We start from the raw sequence: 20,084 nt of genomic DNA on the forward strand, positions 1-20,084 counted from the left end.
CCATACGTGCGGCGGCTCCCGCAGGCGGTGGAAGCGGGAGGCGAAGCTGAGGAGGGTGACGAGGGCCAGGGCGGCCGGGCGGGGGGCGGCGGGCGGGGCGGCGGGACGCGCCGGCCCCCCCGGCCCCCGGCGGGGCTCCCGCTGGCGCGGCGGCATCCGCGGGCACCCGCCGGGCGCTGCAGCGCGCCGGGAGCGGCGCATCCTGGGCGCGGAGCGCGGGCGGGCGCGGGGCACGCCGGGGGATGCAGTCCCGGCGTGCGGTGCCGGCAGCCGCCGGGCCCTGAGCGGAGGCCGGGACGGCGATGAGCGCCGCCGCCGCCAAGGTACGCGGCGCTGGCTCCGCGCTCTCCCCGCGGGGCGGGAGGGGAGCGGGGGGCGATGGCGGCGCCACGGCCGCTGGGAGCGGGGCTTGGGGCGGCGGCTCTCCGCCTTCGGTCCGCGCGGGCCTCGCTCGGTTCGGCCTTGTCGCCGGCTGTGGCTCCTGGTGCCCCGGTAGCCCGGGAAGGTCTGGATGGCGGGTCCCGGGAGGACCGCGCCCCCGCTGCCCCGGCCTGCCCCCGTGTCTCTGTCGCAGTGGAAAGCAAGGAATTTAACCCCGTGCGAAATAAAATGCTTTAGTATGCTGATGCTTTTAGCGGTGCTGCTTACTTCACGTATTTTATTCGCATGCACTGTTCGCACCAAGTCCTGCTGAAGAGATACTGAGAATTTAGGAGCAAATCTGTTCTTTCTGCTTTACATTTGAACCCAGCAGAGTACGAGCTGTGCCTTTCAGGCACCGAGGTGTCCCCTACGGCAGCCCCCAAGGAGCAGTGTGTGTGTGCAGGCTGCTGGGCTTGATGAGAGAGTTGGCCTTTCCAAGTGCATCCCGTACATCCCCTGCAAAGAGGTGGTAGCCGGAGTATACAGCACTACTCTGAAGAGAACAGAAAACCTAGGAGGTCAACATACAAAGTTTGGGACATTTCTTCTGTCTTTAGCAACAGGGAAGTGCATTACCCAGATTTTTACTCTGGATTGGTATTTAAGCCCAAGCTTTCCTCACTGATTGCCAGAAATGACAACAGAACCAAACCAGAACTCTCAGTAGACAGCAAGCAAATCCCGTCCTCCTGCATTATCCCAGCTCCAACCAGGCTAAACTGCAGGGTTTGGGGATTTTATCCCACAGGGTTGTAAATGCAGGAAATTCTTTCCTGAGACTTTCCTGGACCATACTCAGCATTTCCTCTGACACAGTGTCACTCTGGGATCTGTCCACTAAGGATGAAACATTTCTGTTGTCTCTAGTCTTCACTTAGCTGATTATTTTTGCCTGTGATCTGCCCTGCTGCTAGGAGCAAAACAGCATGAACTCAAGAGATGACTCCATGTCCCAGCCTCTGAAGACAGTTCCCAGCTGAAAAATGGGTTGGTTTCCATGGGGTTTTTTTTTGTGAAATCCCCCAGAGCCTTGAAATTATAGAGCAAGGCAATTAGTATAGCACAGTTGATTCCAAATGATAGCATAGGCTATAAAACTAAAAACCTGCAGAGAGGATCAGGAGAGATGTCTCTGCTGGCTGAGAGGCCAGAGTCCAAAATAGATGTAGTGAAGGACGTGAATTTCTGAGCCAAAAAATCATTAGCAAGGTTCTCTGGAAAAGCAAGTAAAATTAGTAGCTCATGACTGCTCTATTTTCTCTTTTGAAGCCATAGTTTCTGTTTCGTTCCCTGAAACTCAGCAGGCTGGAGCTGGACATACGAAAAATTAACATAGCTGATATTTCTAATGCCCTGATCTCAGGAGAATTTAAGAAAATCAGTAGGTACTTTATCCACTGAAGCGTTACCAGTACTTTCCATCTCTTTCCTCCTCACTTATAAATCTGAGTAATTTAGTCAAAGACATACCTCATTTGAAGTTATTTGAGCCAATCTAAACTGTAAGAGAGGCATGAAGTTTACAAAGAGGACTGGACCACAGAGATCACCAGTGTCTCTGGGTCTTCTGTTCACCGACTACAATTGAGCATATCCGTGCTTTCTTTTGTCTTGCTGCCAAGTCTCTGGAAAAATTTTTATGCATTTTGGGAGGGTAGAGATGCAGAGAGATCCATGGCATGCCATGGGATCCGTGTAAGCAAGGAGAGGCATGATTACAGGTTTATTTAGAGACATACATCATGGGTATCAATTTCCTGTGTGGAAAGAAAAGGCCCTGACACAAAAAAAAAGCACAATCTTTTATTTTACACTGAGTTGGTCTGAGAGCAGAGTAGAAGCTTCTCCCATATCTGCAATGTAGAAAATCACCTGTACTGGCCAATACTGGTGGGACAGGAGCTCCCTGTGAATCTCCCTGCAAAGGCAGCCCATTCCCAGAGCTAGCAGTCATTCCCTAGTGAAAGAGAAATTCTGCATGCAGCTTTGGATTTCTTTTTTTGGTTTTTTTTGGGTTTTTTGGGGTTTGTTTTTTTTTTTGTTTTTCAGGGTTAGATTTCTGCATTGGCAACTGGTGACAGCCTGGGAGGCTCTCCAGACACCTTATTTGTTTCTGGATGAAAAGCTACTGAAACAAGAATGGTTCCCAAATGCGCATCCAAGCTTAAATCTTGTTAATGGTTTTGATATCAGGGCTGGGAGAGGGTGACTGCAGTGACTCAGGATTGAATCTGATTGGCTGTTTTTTGTGTCCTGGGCACAGACTGGGGGGCAAAGTCCTTTCCTCATTGGTTTTAAGAGAGAAGCCTTTCCCCATACCAGTTGAGTTAAAAGGGAAACACAGAGGTTGTTTGTATTTCGTGGAGAGGACTGCACACACTTGCCATGGCATCTGAAAAGGTGAGTGTTCCGACAGGGTGGAAGCATCTGGGAAGGCTGCCTTAGTGTTATAGTTCAGGTAGAGATGAATTGTCTATCTTTGTGGCTTTCATCTCAAACAGCAGAAGCTCTTCTTCTTTGGAAAGAAATCTGGCTCTTCCCTGCATGGCTGGAAAAGTTATTTCATACCATGCAAATACACAGGTGCTTGGCACCATCAATACAGAAATTGTTTCAGAAATGTAAGATGGGACAGAAGTTAGCAATATTGGATAGGGACAAAGAGGGAAGCTTTATAGGGACTAATTTCAAGGTCATTTGTGCATTGCTGGAAACATCAGGTGCAACTGGATAATGAGAAGGCCATTATGAGAGGCACTGGTGCTACCTGTATGCCCAAATCAGGAACAGTTACGTTCAGAAAGGAGCCCTCTCTCCTCCAAACATTGCTCTCCCCTGTTTTAGAGTTCCTGAAATGCCTTCTGCTCATGGTTCTTTGCCTTACACTCAATACTCTGGTGCTCCCAGCATATAACCTTTTATCTTTCTCTCCCCAGCCAATACTTTACAGCTATTTCCGAAGTTCCTGTTCTTGGAGAGTGCGAATCGGTAAGATTCAGTGTTCATCTCTCTTTTTTTGTCTCAGTATTGCAGTATCCTCCCCTTCACTAACCCAATTAATCAATCACTTATTAACACAGAGGTCAGCAAACATGAGCCTGGAACATTGAGGCATCTCCCCATGGGGAGGGAGGGGAAGACAGCATCTTACCTGGAGCAGGTGGAATAGAGGGGAACAGATAAGAGGGCTTCATGATACTACCTCAGACTCTGGCCTGCCCAGGTCATGAGACTTAAGCAGGGCTGGGAATGGTCCCTACTTGTACTGAGACAGAAAGGTTTTAAAGCACATGGTCCTCTGCCCTCTGTAAGCTGAATCAGGAAGAGCTGTGCTGCAAAGAGTTGCAAAGCTTATTTGGAAAAATGCAGTGGTTTTGCCAGGACTGGTCTTTAGTACTTTGGTCCTTCATGTGCCAGAGCACTGTCTTCTCAGGGGACTCAGGCCACCCTCCTTGAGTGATAGGGTCGTTTTTCAAAATGTAGATGCTAACATTTTCCTGAAGCCATTACCAGTGAAACTGGTCCCACTGTAGCTGTCTGAAGCTGTACACTGTGCTTTCCCTAGCACTGGCTCTGAAAGGAATTTCCTATGACCTGGTCCCAGTGAACCTCATTAAGGATGGAGGACAGCAGGTAAGGATAAAAAAAAAATACTACTGCTCTCTCCAGGGTACTGAACTCAGGGATCATTAGGAGACTTGATATTAGCACTAGGAAGTTCATAGGCAAAGTTACTGAATTGCTCATCATTTCTTTGAAATTAATTGTTGCTTTCAGCCAGTATTCCCTGGCATGTGAGACAGGAGGAGAATATGACTGCAGGAGACTAGAGGCTTTTTCTTCTCTCAGACATTTGTGACTGAATCCATAAGGCTTAAGATCTTTTGCTTACCATGATACAACTGAATATATCTGAAGCACAGACTTCAGAGAAGCTGCCCCATGCTTTAAACAGACTCAACCTCATTCAGTTAGCACCAGAAAATGCATGGAGGTGGGGATGGGGGGGTGTCCAAAAGATGCTAAATTGTATTGCAGAGGGCTGCAAAGAGCCTGCAAAAGGAAGAGGTGGGTTGCCAAAAGAGATCTTCATTGAGGCCTTACTTGGGGGTCCATAGGAGGGAGTTGTGCACCTCGTGGTACCACTGGCTCAATGGGCTGGCATGAGCTAAGGCAGAGTTGGACAACTGGGACAGTAATGGTGACACTGATGCGGTACCACTGGGCATTGCAGTGGTGCTTTATCAAGAGATAAGGCAGTCTAGGCCAGGCTGCAGTGATCCCTGAGCCCCAGTGAGAGCTTAGTAGGCTAATAGTATAGCATGATTTACTGTAAAAATTAGTATTAAGGTAGAGAGAGAAAAGAGGCGGGAAAAAAAATTTGGTAACTGGGTTCTGGGATAAGAAAACAAGGAAGAAGAATTTCTTATTGCTGTAGAGTAATCTCAGGTTTGTTTCCACAGTTTTCTGCTGAATTCAAGGCAGTGAATCCCATGCAGCAAGTCCCAGCCTTGAAAATTGATGGCATCACCCTTTCTCAGTCAGTGAGTTATCAGCCACATCCCTGTTAACCTTTCATTCCAGCCTGCTGCCCAATCTGGACAGGATGGCTTTGTCCCATTTTTTCCCCCAGAGCTCTCACCTATACATTGGAAAAAGAGGTGGCATTTATGGTCCCACTTGGGAAGAGAAATAGCACATAGTCCCTGATGGGAAACTACTGTCAAGGATTTAAGTTCAGTTCTGCTTTGGTTCATAACTCCACCTTTCACTGAGCAGTTTGTAGTCTGACTTTGATGGCTGTTCCATGATTTGCCTGAAATTACAGCTGGACCAAATGATAAGGTCAGAGGGGTTATTCTGTTCTTTGGGTTGGTAACAAACTGCATTCAAAAGCTGTTGTATTGTCTTGGATCAGCTCCCCTTTCCCAGGTGTCCAGGATGTGAAGTTTTCCTTGGCTCTCCAATAACCTCCCATTATCTCTTTGTTCATTACAGCTAGCTATAATTAATTACCTAGAAGAGACACATCCTAACCCCAGGCTCCTGCCTCAAGATCCAAAGAAGAGAGCCCAAGCCAGAATGATCGCTGATCACATTGTCTCTGGCATTCAGCCACTCCAGGTACTGCTGCGTCAGATCCATGCAAGTGAGAAAATCAGAGAGGATTTCTGTCTCTGAAATTCTCAGTCTCCTTAAATTGTTGCCAGCCAAGCGGGTGGCAGAATTTCAAACCGGTGTGCTAGCAGATAAAATCTGCTTAACCTCTGCCTGATCTAGATACCAATGGCACCGATACAGTATGTCCAACCCAGCAAATCGTGTAGCATCCCAGGGTTCTTTCCAGAAAGAGCTGAATCCATATGGTTTTACTGCTGAGTCTAGGACATTTTAGGAAGAAGAGAATTGAGCAACTGAAAGGGAAGAGGCAAAGGGATACCCTGGCAACTGTTACAGAAGGGTAGTGCCAAGAGAAGGATACAGCAGGGTGCATGATTTGGTGCAGGTGAGGTCAGGGCTGACCCAACCAAGTGAATTCAGGGGTTCAGCCTTGGCAGCTCCTCATCTCCCCTCTCCTCCACTGGATAATACAGTGGGTAAGATCCAGCCAGCAGTAGTTATCTAACCTAGAGATTGCTTTGCCTTCACAGAACCTGAGTGTCCTGAAACAAATGGGGGAGAAAAAAATGGAATGGGCTCAGAACTGTATCATGTCTGGCTTTCAAGGTACATCCCACGTCCAAAATTATCAGTATTTTGGCTGACCTTACAAAATGCTGCACCACTGGCATTCTACTTGCCTTTTTCAAGTAGAACCACAGATATTCCTAGGCTGGTGTGCTGGGGGTCCTGCCTTGCTGGCAGAGACAGTGCTCTCCCTGCCCAGAGTCTCTTGTCCAGGACTGGTAGCTCCCCAGGATCTCAAAGATGTGCACAGAACGCTTCCACTGCTGCACACGGAAGAGGGGAAGCCTGGTGCCATCCTGCACACTGCAGCAGTTGATTCATTCTGAAGCACCAGGGCTCACATCACTTCTAAAGTTCTTCCTATATACAGATAGATGTGCTTTTGTAATTGTTTGCCTAACAGCAAACTCCCACAGAGTCTAGCATGTAGCAGAGTATTTCTTTACCTTTTTGAGAGAAATAAAGTGCTTTTGGTTCCCTCAAAATCCTTTCTCCCATGTGCTGCAATGACAGGCCCACCTTCACTTCCTGACAGACACAAACTGACTGAACCTTTGCATTTTTCCCCGTCCCAAGCACATATTTCTACATTATGCTCATAGTATTTCAAGTGCATTGTCTAAAGCAGCTGAAATCACCCTGGGTCCAAAAAAGCTGAAGAACCCTAAAGACTCCCATAACTATAGTAAGATTTCCGTTCCTTCTAGTTTCTGTCCCAAAATGCTCCTTTTTTATACTCTGCTCGGGGTTAAGATGCCCTTGTACATAATTCCCAGTCTAGAAAGTGTTTGGTGTCTCTTTCAATTGACTTTCCAATGCCTCATTCCAGTGTACCACTTCTCTTGACAGCCCTGGAGCAGATTCTGCAGCACACTGCTGGACGCTACTGTGTGGGGGATGAAGTAAGTATCTGAGAGAGCCCTGTGTGCTACTGCAGGACTGAAAAGCCCAGAATCTTCTCCAAAAAGAGGAAAGAAAATTAGTTGAGGAGACAAGAGCACAACCCCATCCAGTGCCTAGAATTACATGCAGTGCCATCACCATAACAAAAAACAGCTGCATGGATCCTACTTAGGCCATTACTGACTGGCAGAGAGTTATGGAGATGTGTACTTGTCCCTGCCTATAACCTGCTGATGGCCAGATTCTGCAGCTGTATCTAGGATCTGGCTTGTACTAAAGGATGTGGAAAAAGATGATACATCATTTCATCTTTATGGAATTTGGATTTCAACAGTTCCTGTCATAGGGGCAAAGCTTGGCTCAAGAAAATTGGCTCAATGGGTTCAGTTCTTAGCTCTGTTCTATGGAACCTTTGACCAACTTGTATTTTTCTGCTCAGATCATCCAGTTTTAACATGGACAGATTTTACAGAGCTCACATAAAAGCTGTTTTGACTCTTACCAACCTAGAGGCAGCTCAGGCTTTTTCCATTTATTAGTTATGTTGCCTGGAAAAAGATCTTTCCTATAAAAGCCTTAGAAAAAAGGAAGGCTCCATCATTCTGGGATGCAGAGGATTGTCTAGTAGCAGCCTTATGGAGCCCTTGGTAGGCAAAGACTACTTACAAGATCTAATGTTGGAGAATAACATGTGCTTTGAGAGGCACCCAGAGCTTTGTGACCTGGGGAGCGGGGTGGGAGCAGCTGCCTCTGTCTGTGCAGATAGGCAGCCAGCAGCACTGTCATTAAGTCTTCCTTTCAGATTGCAAATCTCTGAGCCTGTGTACAGAGACCCTATCACATATCACGTCTTGACATTGGCAGGGCCTGCTTGATACTCCTGCAGTGCAAACAAGCAAAATTTATTTACCTTTTTCCAGCCATGCAAACACCCCTCTCCCTCCATCACCTCCCTCTGCAGCTTGCCAGCAGATGTGTTTGCTTAGAGGCAGTTGCCATAGAAGCACAGTGTCCTTGAGGTCATAATGATCAGCTGGTAAATATAAAGCTCCCTAAAAGCTTATGGCTTCTCCTAGTAACTGCAATGAAGTTTTTTTCTTGTACTGTTGCTGTAATATTAATGCTGAATTAAATAATTAGATCATGACAACTCCTCTGTACTGGCTGATAAAATAATTTCTGTCCTGGTCTCAAAGACTGCCACCACTGGGAAGTGTGAGGGGACTATTCTATAACTCCTATTCTGAGGAGTTATTCTAACTTCTTTTCTCTGCTATATTTGCAGGTTTCCATGGCTGATCTGTGTTTAGTGCCTCAAGTTGCCAATGCTGAAAGGTAATTAAGGCTAAGTTTGAGATATTCTTCAACACACCTACTTATTCTGGGCTGTCAGAGCTTACCTTCTGCTGCTCTTTATGCCTGTTAGAAAGTATCCCTCCTGCCTGCCCTATCCACTTATGTTTCTTCTCTCCACAATTTTCCTACTTCATAAATACTGTCTCTTTTGGAAGTAATGAATTGTGGACTCCTCTTAGAGGCCTCTGGGGAAACCTGATCTGTGACCTTAGAAAAGCTGAGGTTGCCCACACTCCATGTTCTCTGTCCCTGTTTGCTTTATTCTTACACTGCACACAGGAGGAAAAGAGTAATCAGACTATATTTAAAGCCTTAAACCCATACAAGTAGTGGCTGCATGATTCCCAGGAAAAGCAGTGTCTTCTCACCTTGTGCTGCACATTACATAAAAATCTGGTGAAAATCACACAATCACAGAATCATTTGGGTTGGAGGGGAATTCTGGAGGTCACCCAGTCCAATTTCCCTGCTAGAGGAAGTGGCACAGGATTGCATCCAGCTTGGTTTTGAGTATTTCTAGAGAAGGAGACTTTACAACCTCTCCAGGCACTGATTAATCTCTCTAGCATTTGTTTGTGAACCTACAAGGATGAACCTTTTCTGTTAGTGTAAATGCCTGTGAGATTCTCCCATACTAGGCAGGCCTATCACACTGCTCTGCACTTCTGCTCACTGCTGCACTGGCTCTCCAACTCATAGTACTTCACAAATTCTTTTCCTTTTACAGATTCAAAGTGGATATGGGTCCATATCCCACAATAACCAGAATAAATAAAGCTCTCTTGGAGTTAGAGGCCTTCAAAATAAGCCACCCTTCCCGGCAGCCAGATACTCCTGCAGAGCTGCGAGCTTGAAGCCCTTCTACTCATTAAATCTAGAAAGCTGCCATGATAAAGAAGACAACACCTACAGGCTGAGCAGGACTTTAGTGCCAGTAGGAAACCCCAGTTACCCTTTCATCTGGGTGGGAAGGACAGAGGACCTGGAAATAGTGTGGATGACTTACAGGAGCTATGCCTGTGCTGGAATACCTGCAGCTACTAGTTTTTTCTATGCAGTCTATCTCCATGAAGCAGATTAAAGCAGAAGTATCCATAATGATCAGAAGTTCCCTCTGTATGGCTTTGGGTTGGGGAATGTGGCCACAAACAATTGTGAGGCATTGAGCCAATTCTGTATTCCCCACAGGGGCTATTTCTTTCTACCATCTACAGAAAGAGCATCAGGGAATCAGTGTACACAGTGTGCTTATCCTTGGAGCTGCCTCAGAGCCACAGCACAGTCATCAGCTCCATGGATATAAACAGTCAGATCTAGTCTCTGACAGAAGATAGCTTAACCCTTGTTGGGTCCTGAAAGAGCCAAGTTGGCAACTCTGTCACCCTTTGCAATAAACAAGAGCAGTCACATGGAATTTGTAGAAGGTCTGCCTAGAGAAAAGCTAGGTGATTGTGCCATAGACAGCAAGGCACAACCAGCTCTCTCCCCTACAATGAAAATTATGTTCTCTTCTTTTTCCCATCCTCAGATACTGCTCTGGGTGTTTTCCTAGCCTTCAGCTGCTGACTGTTGCCCAAGGAAATCCCACCCCAGATTCCCTCCAAACCAGAATCATGCCTGTACTTTTAGTGTAAAATAGCAGCAGTAAATACCATTCTACTCATCCCAAACAAAACCAAACACCTAAGTCACCTACAAAGCTGAAAGCACCCTGGGAATTCCAGCTAAAAACCTGTAGGGCAAGAAAGGAACCCATAACCTTTGTCTGTGTTCTTGTGCAGAGTCAGCTCAGATCCCGCTGAATGTTTTGGCACCTGAGCCCAGATACTGTATATCAGGTACCCTAGGAAAATACCACAATACCATGGCCTTCAGATTTCACAAACCCATCATCTCTTGTACCAAGGTGCCATTCACCTCCATACAGATACCTGGACTGCCATGTTGCTTGGACTCATTTATTGCCATCCATGTCTGTATTTAGGCTGGTAAAGAGCCTTGCTGTTCAGGCTCATTCTGAGAATCGTGCACTATCCTAGATCCAGCTGGATCTTGAGTGTGCTGTTATAAAAGGTCCCAGCACAGTTGGAGCCCCCAAAGACCAGCACCGTGTGCAGCTTCTGCTCCTCTTTGTTCTCCTCATCCATATCCATCAAGTGGGCAGGAGTCAGGTCAAGCAATGTGTGGCCAGCTCGGGGAACAGAGCAGAGGTCATGGTGGATCACTGTGCTCCATGAAAGAGTATCTGAAGTGGAAAGGGGGTATCAATACTGACAAGGCCTTTCCTAGTGCAAAGGATGAGACAAATGTATTGAGACTAGACTAGGTGTTCAGAAACACCACTGCAGCCCCAGAGTCACCTTCAGCTGTCAAAACAGAGCAGGAGAGTCACTCACCTAGGTGGAAGACAAAGGCATCATGCAAGGCTCCTCTGGCATTGCAGCCTCCACTGATCAGAACCTTCTGGTCTGACACAGCCAGAGCTGCATGAAAGCTGTGACCAAAGCAAAGTCAAAAGGTGACTAAAACAAAACCTGCTGGGATGGCCTCAGTCAGCAATGGACAGGGATTGGCAGACTTGATCAGGAGATTGGGGGCTTAAGCTGCAGGAAGAAAGTTGACTTCTGCTTCTCTCTACCCTGACTTGCAGAATAACCCTAAAAGAGATGTTTGCCTCTGCAGGTCAGGCCACAATCAGGCCTGAATAGCAATTCATTATCTCAGAAGGAGCTATCAAAACTCCTATGCTTTGCTCTGTGGGGTGAGATAGCAGGCTAGCTGGGCTCTACATTGATTTAGATCATTGTTCTAGTGAGCAATTCTGTCCCTTTAGAAACAGCATAGTCCTGGTACAGGAGTTTCTTCCTCTGTGTGGCACAGCACCTCTCCAGGCACTGTGAAGACCTAACAGCAGGCCATACAGTTTACTGGCACCCAGCAGAAAACTTATCCTAGCCTTAAAGACAGATTTCCAGGGAGACTAAGGAATATCCCCCCACACCATACAGGCACCAACAAGGACAGCACAGGAACTTCTGGCCCCACTGTGGAGAGAGGATCCACTGTATTTTGACTAGTGGAACAGAGATAGGCTGCTGGATCTGATCACAAGCACTGTTTAAACCTGGCTTCAGAGAGAAATGACAGAAGAAAGCTCCTGGGTCTGCAGTAGAATCTTACCAACGTGCAGAAGGCTGTCCTGCCAGGAGGGGGACTGATGTGTACTCCATGAAACCTGACAGACAGAGAAAAGGCAGGTGAAATGTCCAAAAACCTCAGCTTCATAACTAGACAAAAACTTAGATACTCTGCCACATCAACAATGCCTCTGCCTTCTCTGTTACCCACCTTCTTCCAAAAAAGCCATTGCTTTTTCTTCAATCCCTCCCTTATTGCCCCAGAAAGGTTTTGTTTTTTTTTTTTGGTTTTTTAACCCATAGTTTTTCATCTCCATTGCCTAGTCAGGAGTTTGTATAATGCTATTGCTGTTTTCCCACTGAGCACACCTCACTCCCAAGTCCCTGTCTTGGAACAGATCTTCCCAAGGCACAGACTTTCTTACCTAGATCCAGAATGTGCATGTCACTGAGGTAGACAGAAGTCCTCTGACCCCCAAAAATCACTAGCTTGTTCTTCAGTAGAGTAGCTGAATGCCTGGGCAGAGAGCAAGCAAATTAATAAAACATCTTCAGCAAGTTCCCAAAAGTTCCATTTTAGCCTTGGCCTCTTCTACTGGGCTGCCATAGCTTCAGTCTACACCTGGGACAAAATCCCATCAGGATTCACAACAGGAGGTACTAAGAATTCCATTGCTCTAAACACAGTCCTATCTTAAGGAGTACATGGTGGAGAACAATCACCTAATATTTAAGAAATCACACTGGTGTGGGAGGGAAGATAAGCAGAGGTTTCCTGCACTATTTTGGATAGCTAGAATGAAAGCACTCTCACCCAAGCCTAGGCAGAGGCTTCTCCCCTTCTGAAATGGGCTGATACCAAATTTCATGCTCTGGATTGAAGACATAGAGCACATTGCTGCAGGGTGCAACTGCCAGTGATGCCTTTCTGGGGAAAGTTCCTCCAAAAACAAAGAGCTCCTTGTGGTAGATAGTGGCACTGTGGTAGGTGAGCACTGGTATCCTCCCTTTAGCCTAGAAAGATTTCAATATATATTTGTTACGAGAAGTGCATTATTTGCTACATGACCCATAGGAAAGGGGCCCACATCATGCAATGAGTTTGACAAGTCTCAATTTTCACTTTATTGGCTCCCCAGCCAGATCTTTGCTACACAGGCAGACAGTACATTCTTTGCATGCTCTACACCACCAGAATGCTCTGATAAGAAAAGGAAGTCAGCTTCCCACACCTTCCTCAGAAGACGTCAGGGAACAGAAAAACCTCATCCAGGCTTCCTCTGTAAAAGCTGTTTTGTGCTTTACCAGGAAAGAGACAGATAGTCCCATGCTGACAAGGGCTCAGAATTCTGCTGTTCTCAGTGCAGTTCCTGATTTGAGAAGACTGCCTCTTCACCTCAGCATCTGGTGCTGCTCTCACTGGCACCATATAAAATGAGAGGCCATTTCCCTCCACTGCTTGTACAGTACCTCCCACCACTGAGCTTGGTCAGTCACAGCCATCTGCAGCAACCATTTTTTTCCCATTGCTTCATTCATTGGAGGCACAGCTCCTGGTTTCTGTTCAGGATGTGGCTTTTCAACACAGCCTCCTAATATCTGTCAAACCCAAGCATGCATCTCAGACAACCTGCACTAACAGTGGACTAAGACTACTGGACTAGGGACATGGGCACATGGACTGCCACATTCAGGAAGAACCTGCAACTCCTCCTGCACTTTTGTCTTGGAAGAGATGCAGTACTCACAGCCACAAGGAGCCATTTCCAGGTGACTGTGTCCAGAATGTAGATGCTGCTGTGGTCTTTGTCCTCCCTTATGCCCCCAAAGATGTAAATACGCTTGGTGTCAGGGTCGTAGGTAGCTGTGTGACCATGCAAGCACGATGGCATGGCATTTTGCAGCTGGAAACCCACTGGAAGCCATAAATCACTGTCTGTAGGAGCAACAGCAGACACATGGTGTGGGAGTTCAAAAATGCTCTTGATTGCTCTAGATTTAAAGAACACGCTATAAAATCTTTACTCAAAACCTTGCTCCCTTTGTCTCCTCCTCTCCTTTGATTCAGGGCTATATAGGGAACTCATACAGAATTGTTTCTGTACGGAATGATGGGGAATAGCAATGTGAAAGAGAAGATCAGTGAGGTGCAGAAAGACACAAGGAATTGTATCTCACACTTCCCCATCAGTCACCACACACAGTCTGCAAACTGCACTGTTGCTTTTACCCCTTAAAATTTCAACTCTGTCCAGAACTTGTACCTTAGCTCCTAGAGTGCTCTCAGGTATAATCCCAGAGTCTCATAAGGCACTCAGCTCAGCCTGGTGACATACTAGATGTGATGCCTTTGCTGTCCCCTCCATATGCACAGATGCCCAAGTACCCCTTCCCATCTGCATGAGCTATCCTCGAGTCCCACTGTCCCCACTGCTTTTCACAACCCTAAAGTCCCCACCAATTTCCAGCTTCCAAAGAGCATCCCTGCAGGACTGTTGATTGACACCTTCTCCACCAATGAGAACAGCTGTCCCCAGGTCACTGAGGCACATGGCATGGCACCACCGAGGGCTGGGACTGCCTGGGGAGGGAAGAGCACAGGCCTCTGAGCAGTCAGACAAGACACCCTCAGCTCCCTCCCTTCCCTGCTGGGGAGAACAAGCCACCTGAATGCTCAGAGGGGGGAAATGGTAAGACAAGGGCCCCCGCTTCCTGCAGGGGGAGAAAGACATACTTCCCTAAGGAACATTTTCAATTGGCTTGGGGGAATAATTGCTGTACTTAGAGAGACCTCAGGAGCAAGTAGCTGGATGTAGGATGCATTCAGGCTGCCACTTCAGACAGGCTTGGATGTTCCCCCATTTACTACCTCATGTCCAGAAGTGGATAGCTCAGTTGTGCTACCCACCCTGCACCACTCCTCGTGAGGGAGGGCTTCCCTGGGACAACTTGTCAGTGCCACAGATAGAACAATCAGAAGCCTGGAGCTGCTTCCAGAGGTATTCCTTGTACTGCTCTGTTCATCCTCCCTTCCCCTCCCAGGCCCCTGCAGTTGGCTGAGCAAGCTAAAAAAATACTTTTATTACCCAAAATCTATTTAATATCTTACCTTTTTTCCTCAAAGAGCTATGTATCCAGAGGTGTGCCTGAGATTCAGAGGGGCTAAAGAAACATTTGAGAGCCTGACAGTACTGAAAGCACCGATGGCAATTGCATGAAGCCGAACAGTATATACACATGACCTACTTGTTATTCTTGATCACTGGGGAGATACAGGATGAAGCATGGGAGGCTTCTGATGTTGAAGGGAAGGCATATCAGGCATACCATCACTGAGTGACTGCTAAGACAAACCAGGGTCTAGGAACCAAATCCTCACCTTGCAACTCCTTCACTGCCAGATCTGCAGAGGGAACACAGAGATGGCCCCATAAAGCAGCCAGCAGACATACTGCAAAAAGTGCTCAGCTCCACTGTGTAAGAGCCCTTTGACCTTCCTTCCTCCAACCTCCAGCACAAAACTACCTCACTGCAACAAACAAGGTGCAAGGAATTAAGTCTCATCAGAAGAAATGCAGAAAATAGGTAAGAGCAGGGCACACTTCCTCTGCCAAATACTGTCACCATTGCAATTTACCCCTCTGATAGAAGTTTATTTCCCCCTTCTCACACTGCCTGCAGCAGAAAAAACTTTATGATGAAGCTATATTTGCCTTTATGACAAGCAAGGCAAGTCCCAATAAGTAATTTCTTATGGGAACCACTAAGTTATTGCCAAACCTTTACACATAAACTTGGTCACACTCTGGAGTTGACTTGGAATTCCCACTCCAGAAGCCTAAGGTTTTGTTTCCAAACCCCTTGGCAGTTACCTTCTCACTACTCAAAAGCCAGTACAATTACACTAATTACATATATATATTGCTTTTTGTATTCTGTATACTGTAATAATAACCAGTGTCTTCTATAGACCAAGTGCTAATGATATTAGTAGGGGTACAAACAGACTAATGCAGAGGTTACAGAACATCACAGTAGCTAACTTTCTTGTGCCTCAATTCACTCCTTTGTAAAACAAGGTTAACAATATTTGCCTTAATTTATAAAACACTTTTACTTGTATGAAAAGATAGGCATTATGTCACAGTAAAAAGTGGTGGCACTAAGATGATATAGCCCATGCTCCATTTCTGGCCTTTTCCCAGCAGGCAAAAACTCATCAAGCAGCTGATCCAGGAATAAAGAGCATTTTCAGTATTTCAAAGCCAAACATACAAGCCCATCATGCCTTGGAGATACATAGAGAAATAGAATGGGAAGGTGCAGCCCAGCAGCATTGACAGATCATTCAGACAAGATCTGTAAAATAAAGTTGGAAGCTACCAGAATTACCTTCTTCATCAAGATCTCTCTCAGATGCTGTGGGTTCAAATAAAACCTTTCTGGGCTTTTTGGAGTGGACTCTTGGTGGTGGTCCTTGGTCAGGACTCTTCCTCCAGGCCGCATTGGATTCCACCTTTCCAGCTGGTGACTTCAGAGCACAGGGTACCACCAGGGTCCTCAGTGGTGGCCAGACATCCTTCTTCACAGGCCTGGATGCTCTGGCAGCCACCTCTGAGCTCTGACTCTTAACCTGTGACATGAGTCCCAGCCAAATCAGCCCCGAGGAAAGATACCTGAGGCTACTGTGAATTGCATCTTACTGGGCCAGAGATGTGGTAACTGGTTTTAGGCTCATCATCCCATGGAGTTTTAAGGGCCAACATGCCATCAGTATCAGCTGCCAAAGAGATGCTGAGCAATGCAGCTATCTGCTGCTGTGTGCTGTAGTCAGCTTTCAGACTGCTGGCTGCTGGGCACAGCTAAAACATGGAAGGGCAAAAAGGCTATCTGTACTAGGAATGAAGGGGCTGGTTACCATCCCACCAAGGACTAAGACATTCAACATTTAAAAAGGTATTTCAATGGAGAATATATCTTCAGCACAAGAGAAACTTTGGCTCCAGAACTTGCTTAGCCATATCTCCACCAAAAAAATGGCAGCAAATGTTTCAGCTAACCATCAACTGAATGGCTACTGGTGAGGGAGAAGATACTAAGAAAAAAGTGAAATAACAAGAAGGTGACTCCAAAATACACATACCCCAGTAGGATCCTCCAGGTCCTGGCCAAGTGGCCTATCATCTGCTGGGAGCACTGGTGACTGGGTGGTCTCTGGTACAAGGAAGGGATGGACAGGTGTACTGCTGGAGACACCTCGGAGCAGCTGCAGCAGAAACAGCAACAGAACCCTGAGTGTGTTAGCCTCCATCCACAGAAAGGATGAACAAAATCATGTCTTGCAAGGGACAGATTGCCTGCAATGGAATAACCTGCCGTTCATCTCCCACACTAACAAAACAAGCAAGGAAGAGAAAAGCCAGGCACTGCAAGATGCTAAATCCAGTGGCTTCAGCTCAAGGTAAAACAACTATGTAAGTGCCAAAGACTCAGGAGAGAGTGGGACTGGAAGTGAACAGCTGTCGGCTGCCCCTCTCCTGCAACACACAAGGTGTTCTAGCAAAACTGTTCAGAGGATAGGCCTCTGAACATAGGAGCATCACAGAGCTTTCAGGCTTAGCAAAGACACGCATTAACAGATCCATGTTTGTCAGCTCTACCTTGGAGTAGCAGAGAAGGAAAAGCAGAGCAAAAAAGGAGATTCTGGGGTTGAGAGGTGACATTTGGGACCCTGGACAGGAAGAGAGGACAGTGTCAATTCTTTTACCTGTCCATTGACAGTCAGAACAAGCCTCACAGGGTTGCCTTTGTCCATCTCTTTCAACGAGGCCATGAAAAGATCTGTTCTCCAGTCATCTTCCCACACCAGAGACCTGCACAAGGGACCATGGCTTTTCAGCCCACAAGTGACACTGACCAGGACAAGATTCCTGCTCCCATACTAGGTGATAACAGCCCAAAGCCAAAAGAGATCCAACCCTGAAAGCAGCCAAAAGGAACCATCACTAGAGGGAAACACCATGGTGGAGGACCAGCAGGCCCACACAGCTTTTGGGTAACAGCAGCAGAATCAGGCAGCACCAGAGATCAGAAAGCTTTTCTAGGATGCCCCTTCTGACACCCTGGCTGTAACCAGGGTGTAACCTTCTTACAGCCCCTGCTGTAACCTGCGGGTGGGCTCCAGCCTGCCGAGCCGCTGTGGCGCGACGCCTGGGGACACCAGCACATCCACTGCGATGCTCGTGTCCGGAGAGTAACAGCTCCAGTCGCCCAGGCCAAACACCACCAGCTGCTGTGGCAATGGCAGGGGCAGCCAAGCCTGGAAACCCATCTGGCTGGAATGGCTGCAAACGGGAGGGAAGAAAAATGAAAGATAGTAATAAAGGAGTAAAATAAAAGGTGAAAAAATATATGAAAACGCCTAAAAACACTTTTATGCCAGGGAAGGGTGAAAGGAGAGGGCTTGTGTCATTTAAAGATGAAACCATGCAAGGATGCAGGGAAGAAGATAACCGGTGGGAAGGGAGAGCCGCCAGGGGCTGGAGCAGCTCAGCCACGCGGGCAGCGCCATTTCCAGCGAGGGCCAAGGCACGGCGTGCGGGTGCCCGGCCCGCGGGGGAGCCCAACCCCGGCAGGGCACGGCCGCATCCACGCAAGGCCGGGCGGGGCCGGGCCGCACCTGCCGAGCCGCCGCGGCGGCTCCCGCAGAGCCCACAGCACGTAGAAGGCGAGGCCGCCGTGCCGGGCGCTGCCCGCGGGCCCCGGCCGGCCCCGGCGGCGGGCGCGCAGCATGGCGGGAGCAGGCCGGGCCGCCGCGGCTGCCATTAAAGCCCCGCGGCGCAGCGGGGGCGGCCCCGGCATCCCCCGGCCCGGCCGCACAGCTGCGGAGGGGCCCGCACTGCCCGTGCGGGGAGCGCCCGGGGCGCGGCCGTGCCCGTGTGGGGCGGTGCCGGCGGCAGCCCTGCCAAGCCGCGAGGAGCTCTGGGGAGTAGCGCCGGCTGCTCAGGCCTTCCGAATCCGGGAAGGCTTGCCTCGTACCAAATCAGCCTCTATAGAATCACAGAATTTATTAGGTTGGAAAAGACATCTGAGATCATCGAGAACAGCCCGTGACCGAACTTCACCATGTCAGCTAGACATGGGCACTACACATCCAGTCTTTCCTCAGACAGCTCCAAGGATGGTGACTCCACCACCTCCCCGTGCAAGTGCAATCCATTCCAGTATATAATCACCCTTTCTGTGAGGAAATTCCTTCTAATGTCCAACCTAAACCTGCCCTGCCATTGCTTGAGACTATGTCCTCTTGTACTGTCACTGGCTGCCTGGGAGAAGAGGCCAACTCCCACCTGCTGACACCCTCCTTTCAGGTAGTTGTAGAGAGTGATAAGGTCTCCCCCGAGCCTCCTTTTCTCCAGCCTAAACAACCCCACCTCCCTCAGCCACTCCTCAAAGAACTTGTGTTCCAGACAGTCACCATTTCTAGAGCCCAAGCCACATGACCCTTTCCAGAGAGGGATAATTTGCTTTCCGATTCCTACAGGGTGGTATCTGTACACATTTCTTGTAGCCTTCAAGAAAAAGAGCAGGTGCGAACCTTGCTTCTCTTACTCTGCAGTCAGGGCTCATATTGAAGGTAGGATGGTGGCAGATACTCCTTAAACAGTAATTACATGTGTGTATGTGTGTGTTACTGCAGAGGCTCCACTGGGTAATGATACCACCTGTATAACAATGAGCAGCTCTGCTACGCTTAAAACTGCTCTTGATAATCAAACACTACAAAAAGCAGTGACAGGACTTCAGCAGCCAAAGTACAATATTCTCCCTGTTCACCTGAAACAGGGAAGAGCCACTTCCCTGGCACAGGCAACAGAGCACCTCACGATCAGTGTTTCTGCTGCAGCCCATGCACAAAAGTTAGAGAAGGGAGAAGGGGAGTGGCAGAGTGGGGGGTGGAACTTCCAGAGATGGGAAAAACTAATGTGAAATTTTGCATTGCTTCCCTGCATCCCCACTGTTTTCCTTAGTTCTCCTCTTGGCCCTATGCCTGAGCTAAGCACAAGGATGTATCGTGAGTGCATCATAATAAAGTAGCTGTAGCACTGTTTCTCTTTGGTAGTCATAAAATGCAATGAAACGTCTTTAACTTGGCAGAATCATCTGTCCTTTGGATCAGCTTAGTTTATGATTTCTCCTGCCCATCAATTAGTTTATAAAAGTGTTCCAAGGGACTAGAACAGAGAATTGAACCGCTGCAGCACTTGTCCTGCCAAACTTGAAATGAGATGGGTGAGAAAAGATGACTCCCGCTACAGCCATCATTCCTCATTTTGACCAACAAGTGCTTCTTTCAGGACATGTAAATTCAGCCTTTGTAGAATGATAAAGCTGAGGGGCAAAGCAGCTGTGAGGAGCAAACACTCTTCTGTAGACAATTTAATGAGTATTTGGTAACTGAAGAGATGTTTCTAAATCCTCCAGATTGAAAGCTGAAGTAACAAAGGAGCTAGGGGATCTCTGCAAATGGAGGTGACAAGTACCAGTATGAAGAACTGGAGGGTAAAGTATTCAAAC

At 47.7% G+C, this 20,084-nt stretch overlaps 3 protein-coding genes across 7 annotated transcripts in view; 1 reads left to right on the top strand and 2 right to left on the bottom strand.

Annotated features, from left to right (window-relative positions):
• POMT2 (protein O-mannosyltransferase 2) overlaps positions 1-213 on the bottom strand; it is a 30,690-nt gene extending 30,477 nt beyond the window's left edge. For all 4 annotated transcript variants that reach the window (XR_005257057.1, XR_005257058.1, XM_038137774.1 and 1 more), the window contains exon 1: positions 2-213. Coding sequence is in view for 2 of the 4 variants with exons in the window: in XM_038137774.1 (XP_037993702.1) it covers positions 2-201 (200 nt within the window). In the remaining 2 variants the exon portion in view is untranslated. The remainder of the gene's footprint in view (position 1) is intronic.
• On the top strand, positions 163-9,471 carry GSTZ1 (glutathione S-transferase zeta 1). Of its 2 annotated transcripts, XM_038137779.1 has the most exons (10): positions 191-323; positions 2,687-2,823; positions 3,360-3,411; positions 3,989-4,056; positions 4,887-4,967; positions 5,422-5,547; positions 6,075-6,150; positions 6,961-7,013; positions 8,300-8,349; positions 9,098-9,471. In XM_038137779.1, the coding sequence occupies exons 2-10, from the start codon at positions 2,809-2,811 to the stop codon at positions 9,222-9,224; spliced, it is 648 nt and encodes a 215-aa protein (XP_037993707.1). In that variant the 5' UTR covers positions 191-323; positions 2,687-2,808; the 3' UTR covers positions 9,225-9,471. The 2 variants fall into 2 exon arrangements, with proteins under 2 accessions (XP_037993706.1, XP_037993707.1); XM_038137778.1 differs by lacking the exon at positions 2,687-2,823 and having other exon boundaries at positions 163-323.
• Positions 9,472-9,619: 148 nt separating this feature from the next.
• Positions 9,620-18,929, bottom strand: LOC119701288. Its single transcript, XM_038137777.1, has 9 exons — positions 18,187-18,929; positions 17,675-17,851; positions 17,275-17,380; positions 16,651-16,773; positions 15,900-16,140; positions 14,887-14,910; positions 13,966-14,088; positions 13,256-13,443; positions 9,620-12,521 (listed from the first exon to the last, which is right to left on the bottom strand). Exons 1-9 carry the CDS (start codon positions 18,366-18,368, stop codon positions 12,318-12,320), a joined length of 1,368 nt encoding a protein of 455 aa, XP_037993705.1. The 5' UTR covers positions 18,369-18,929; the 3' UTR covers positions 9,620-12,317.
• Positions 18,930-20,084: the final 1,155 nt, after the last annotated feature.

The sequence above is a fragment of the Motacilla alba genome, chromosome 5, assembly GCF_015832195.1.
Source record: "Motacilla alba alba isolate MOTALB_02 chromosome 5, Motacilla_alba_V1.0_pri, whole genome shotgun sequence".
Classification (NCBI taxonomy): Eukaryota; Metazoa; Chordata; class Aves; order Passeriformes; family Motacillidae; genus Motacilla; species Motacilla alba.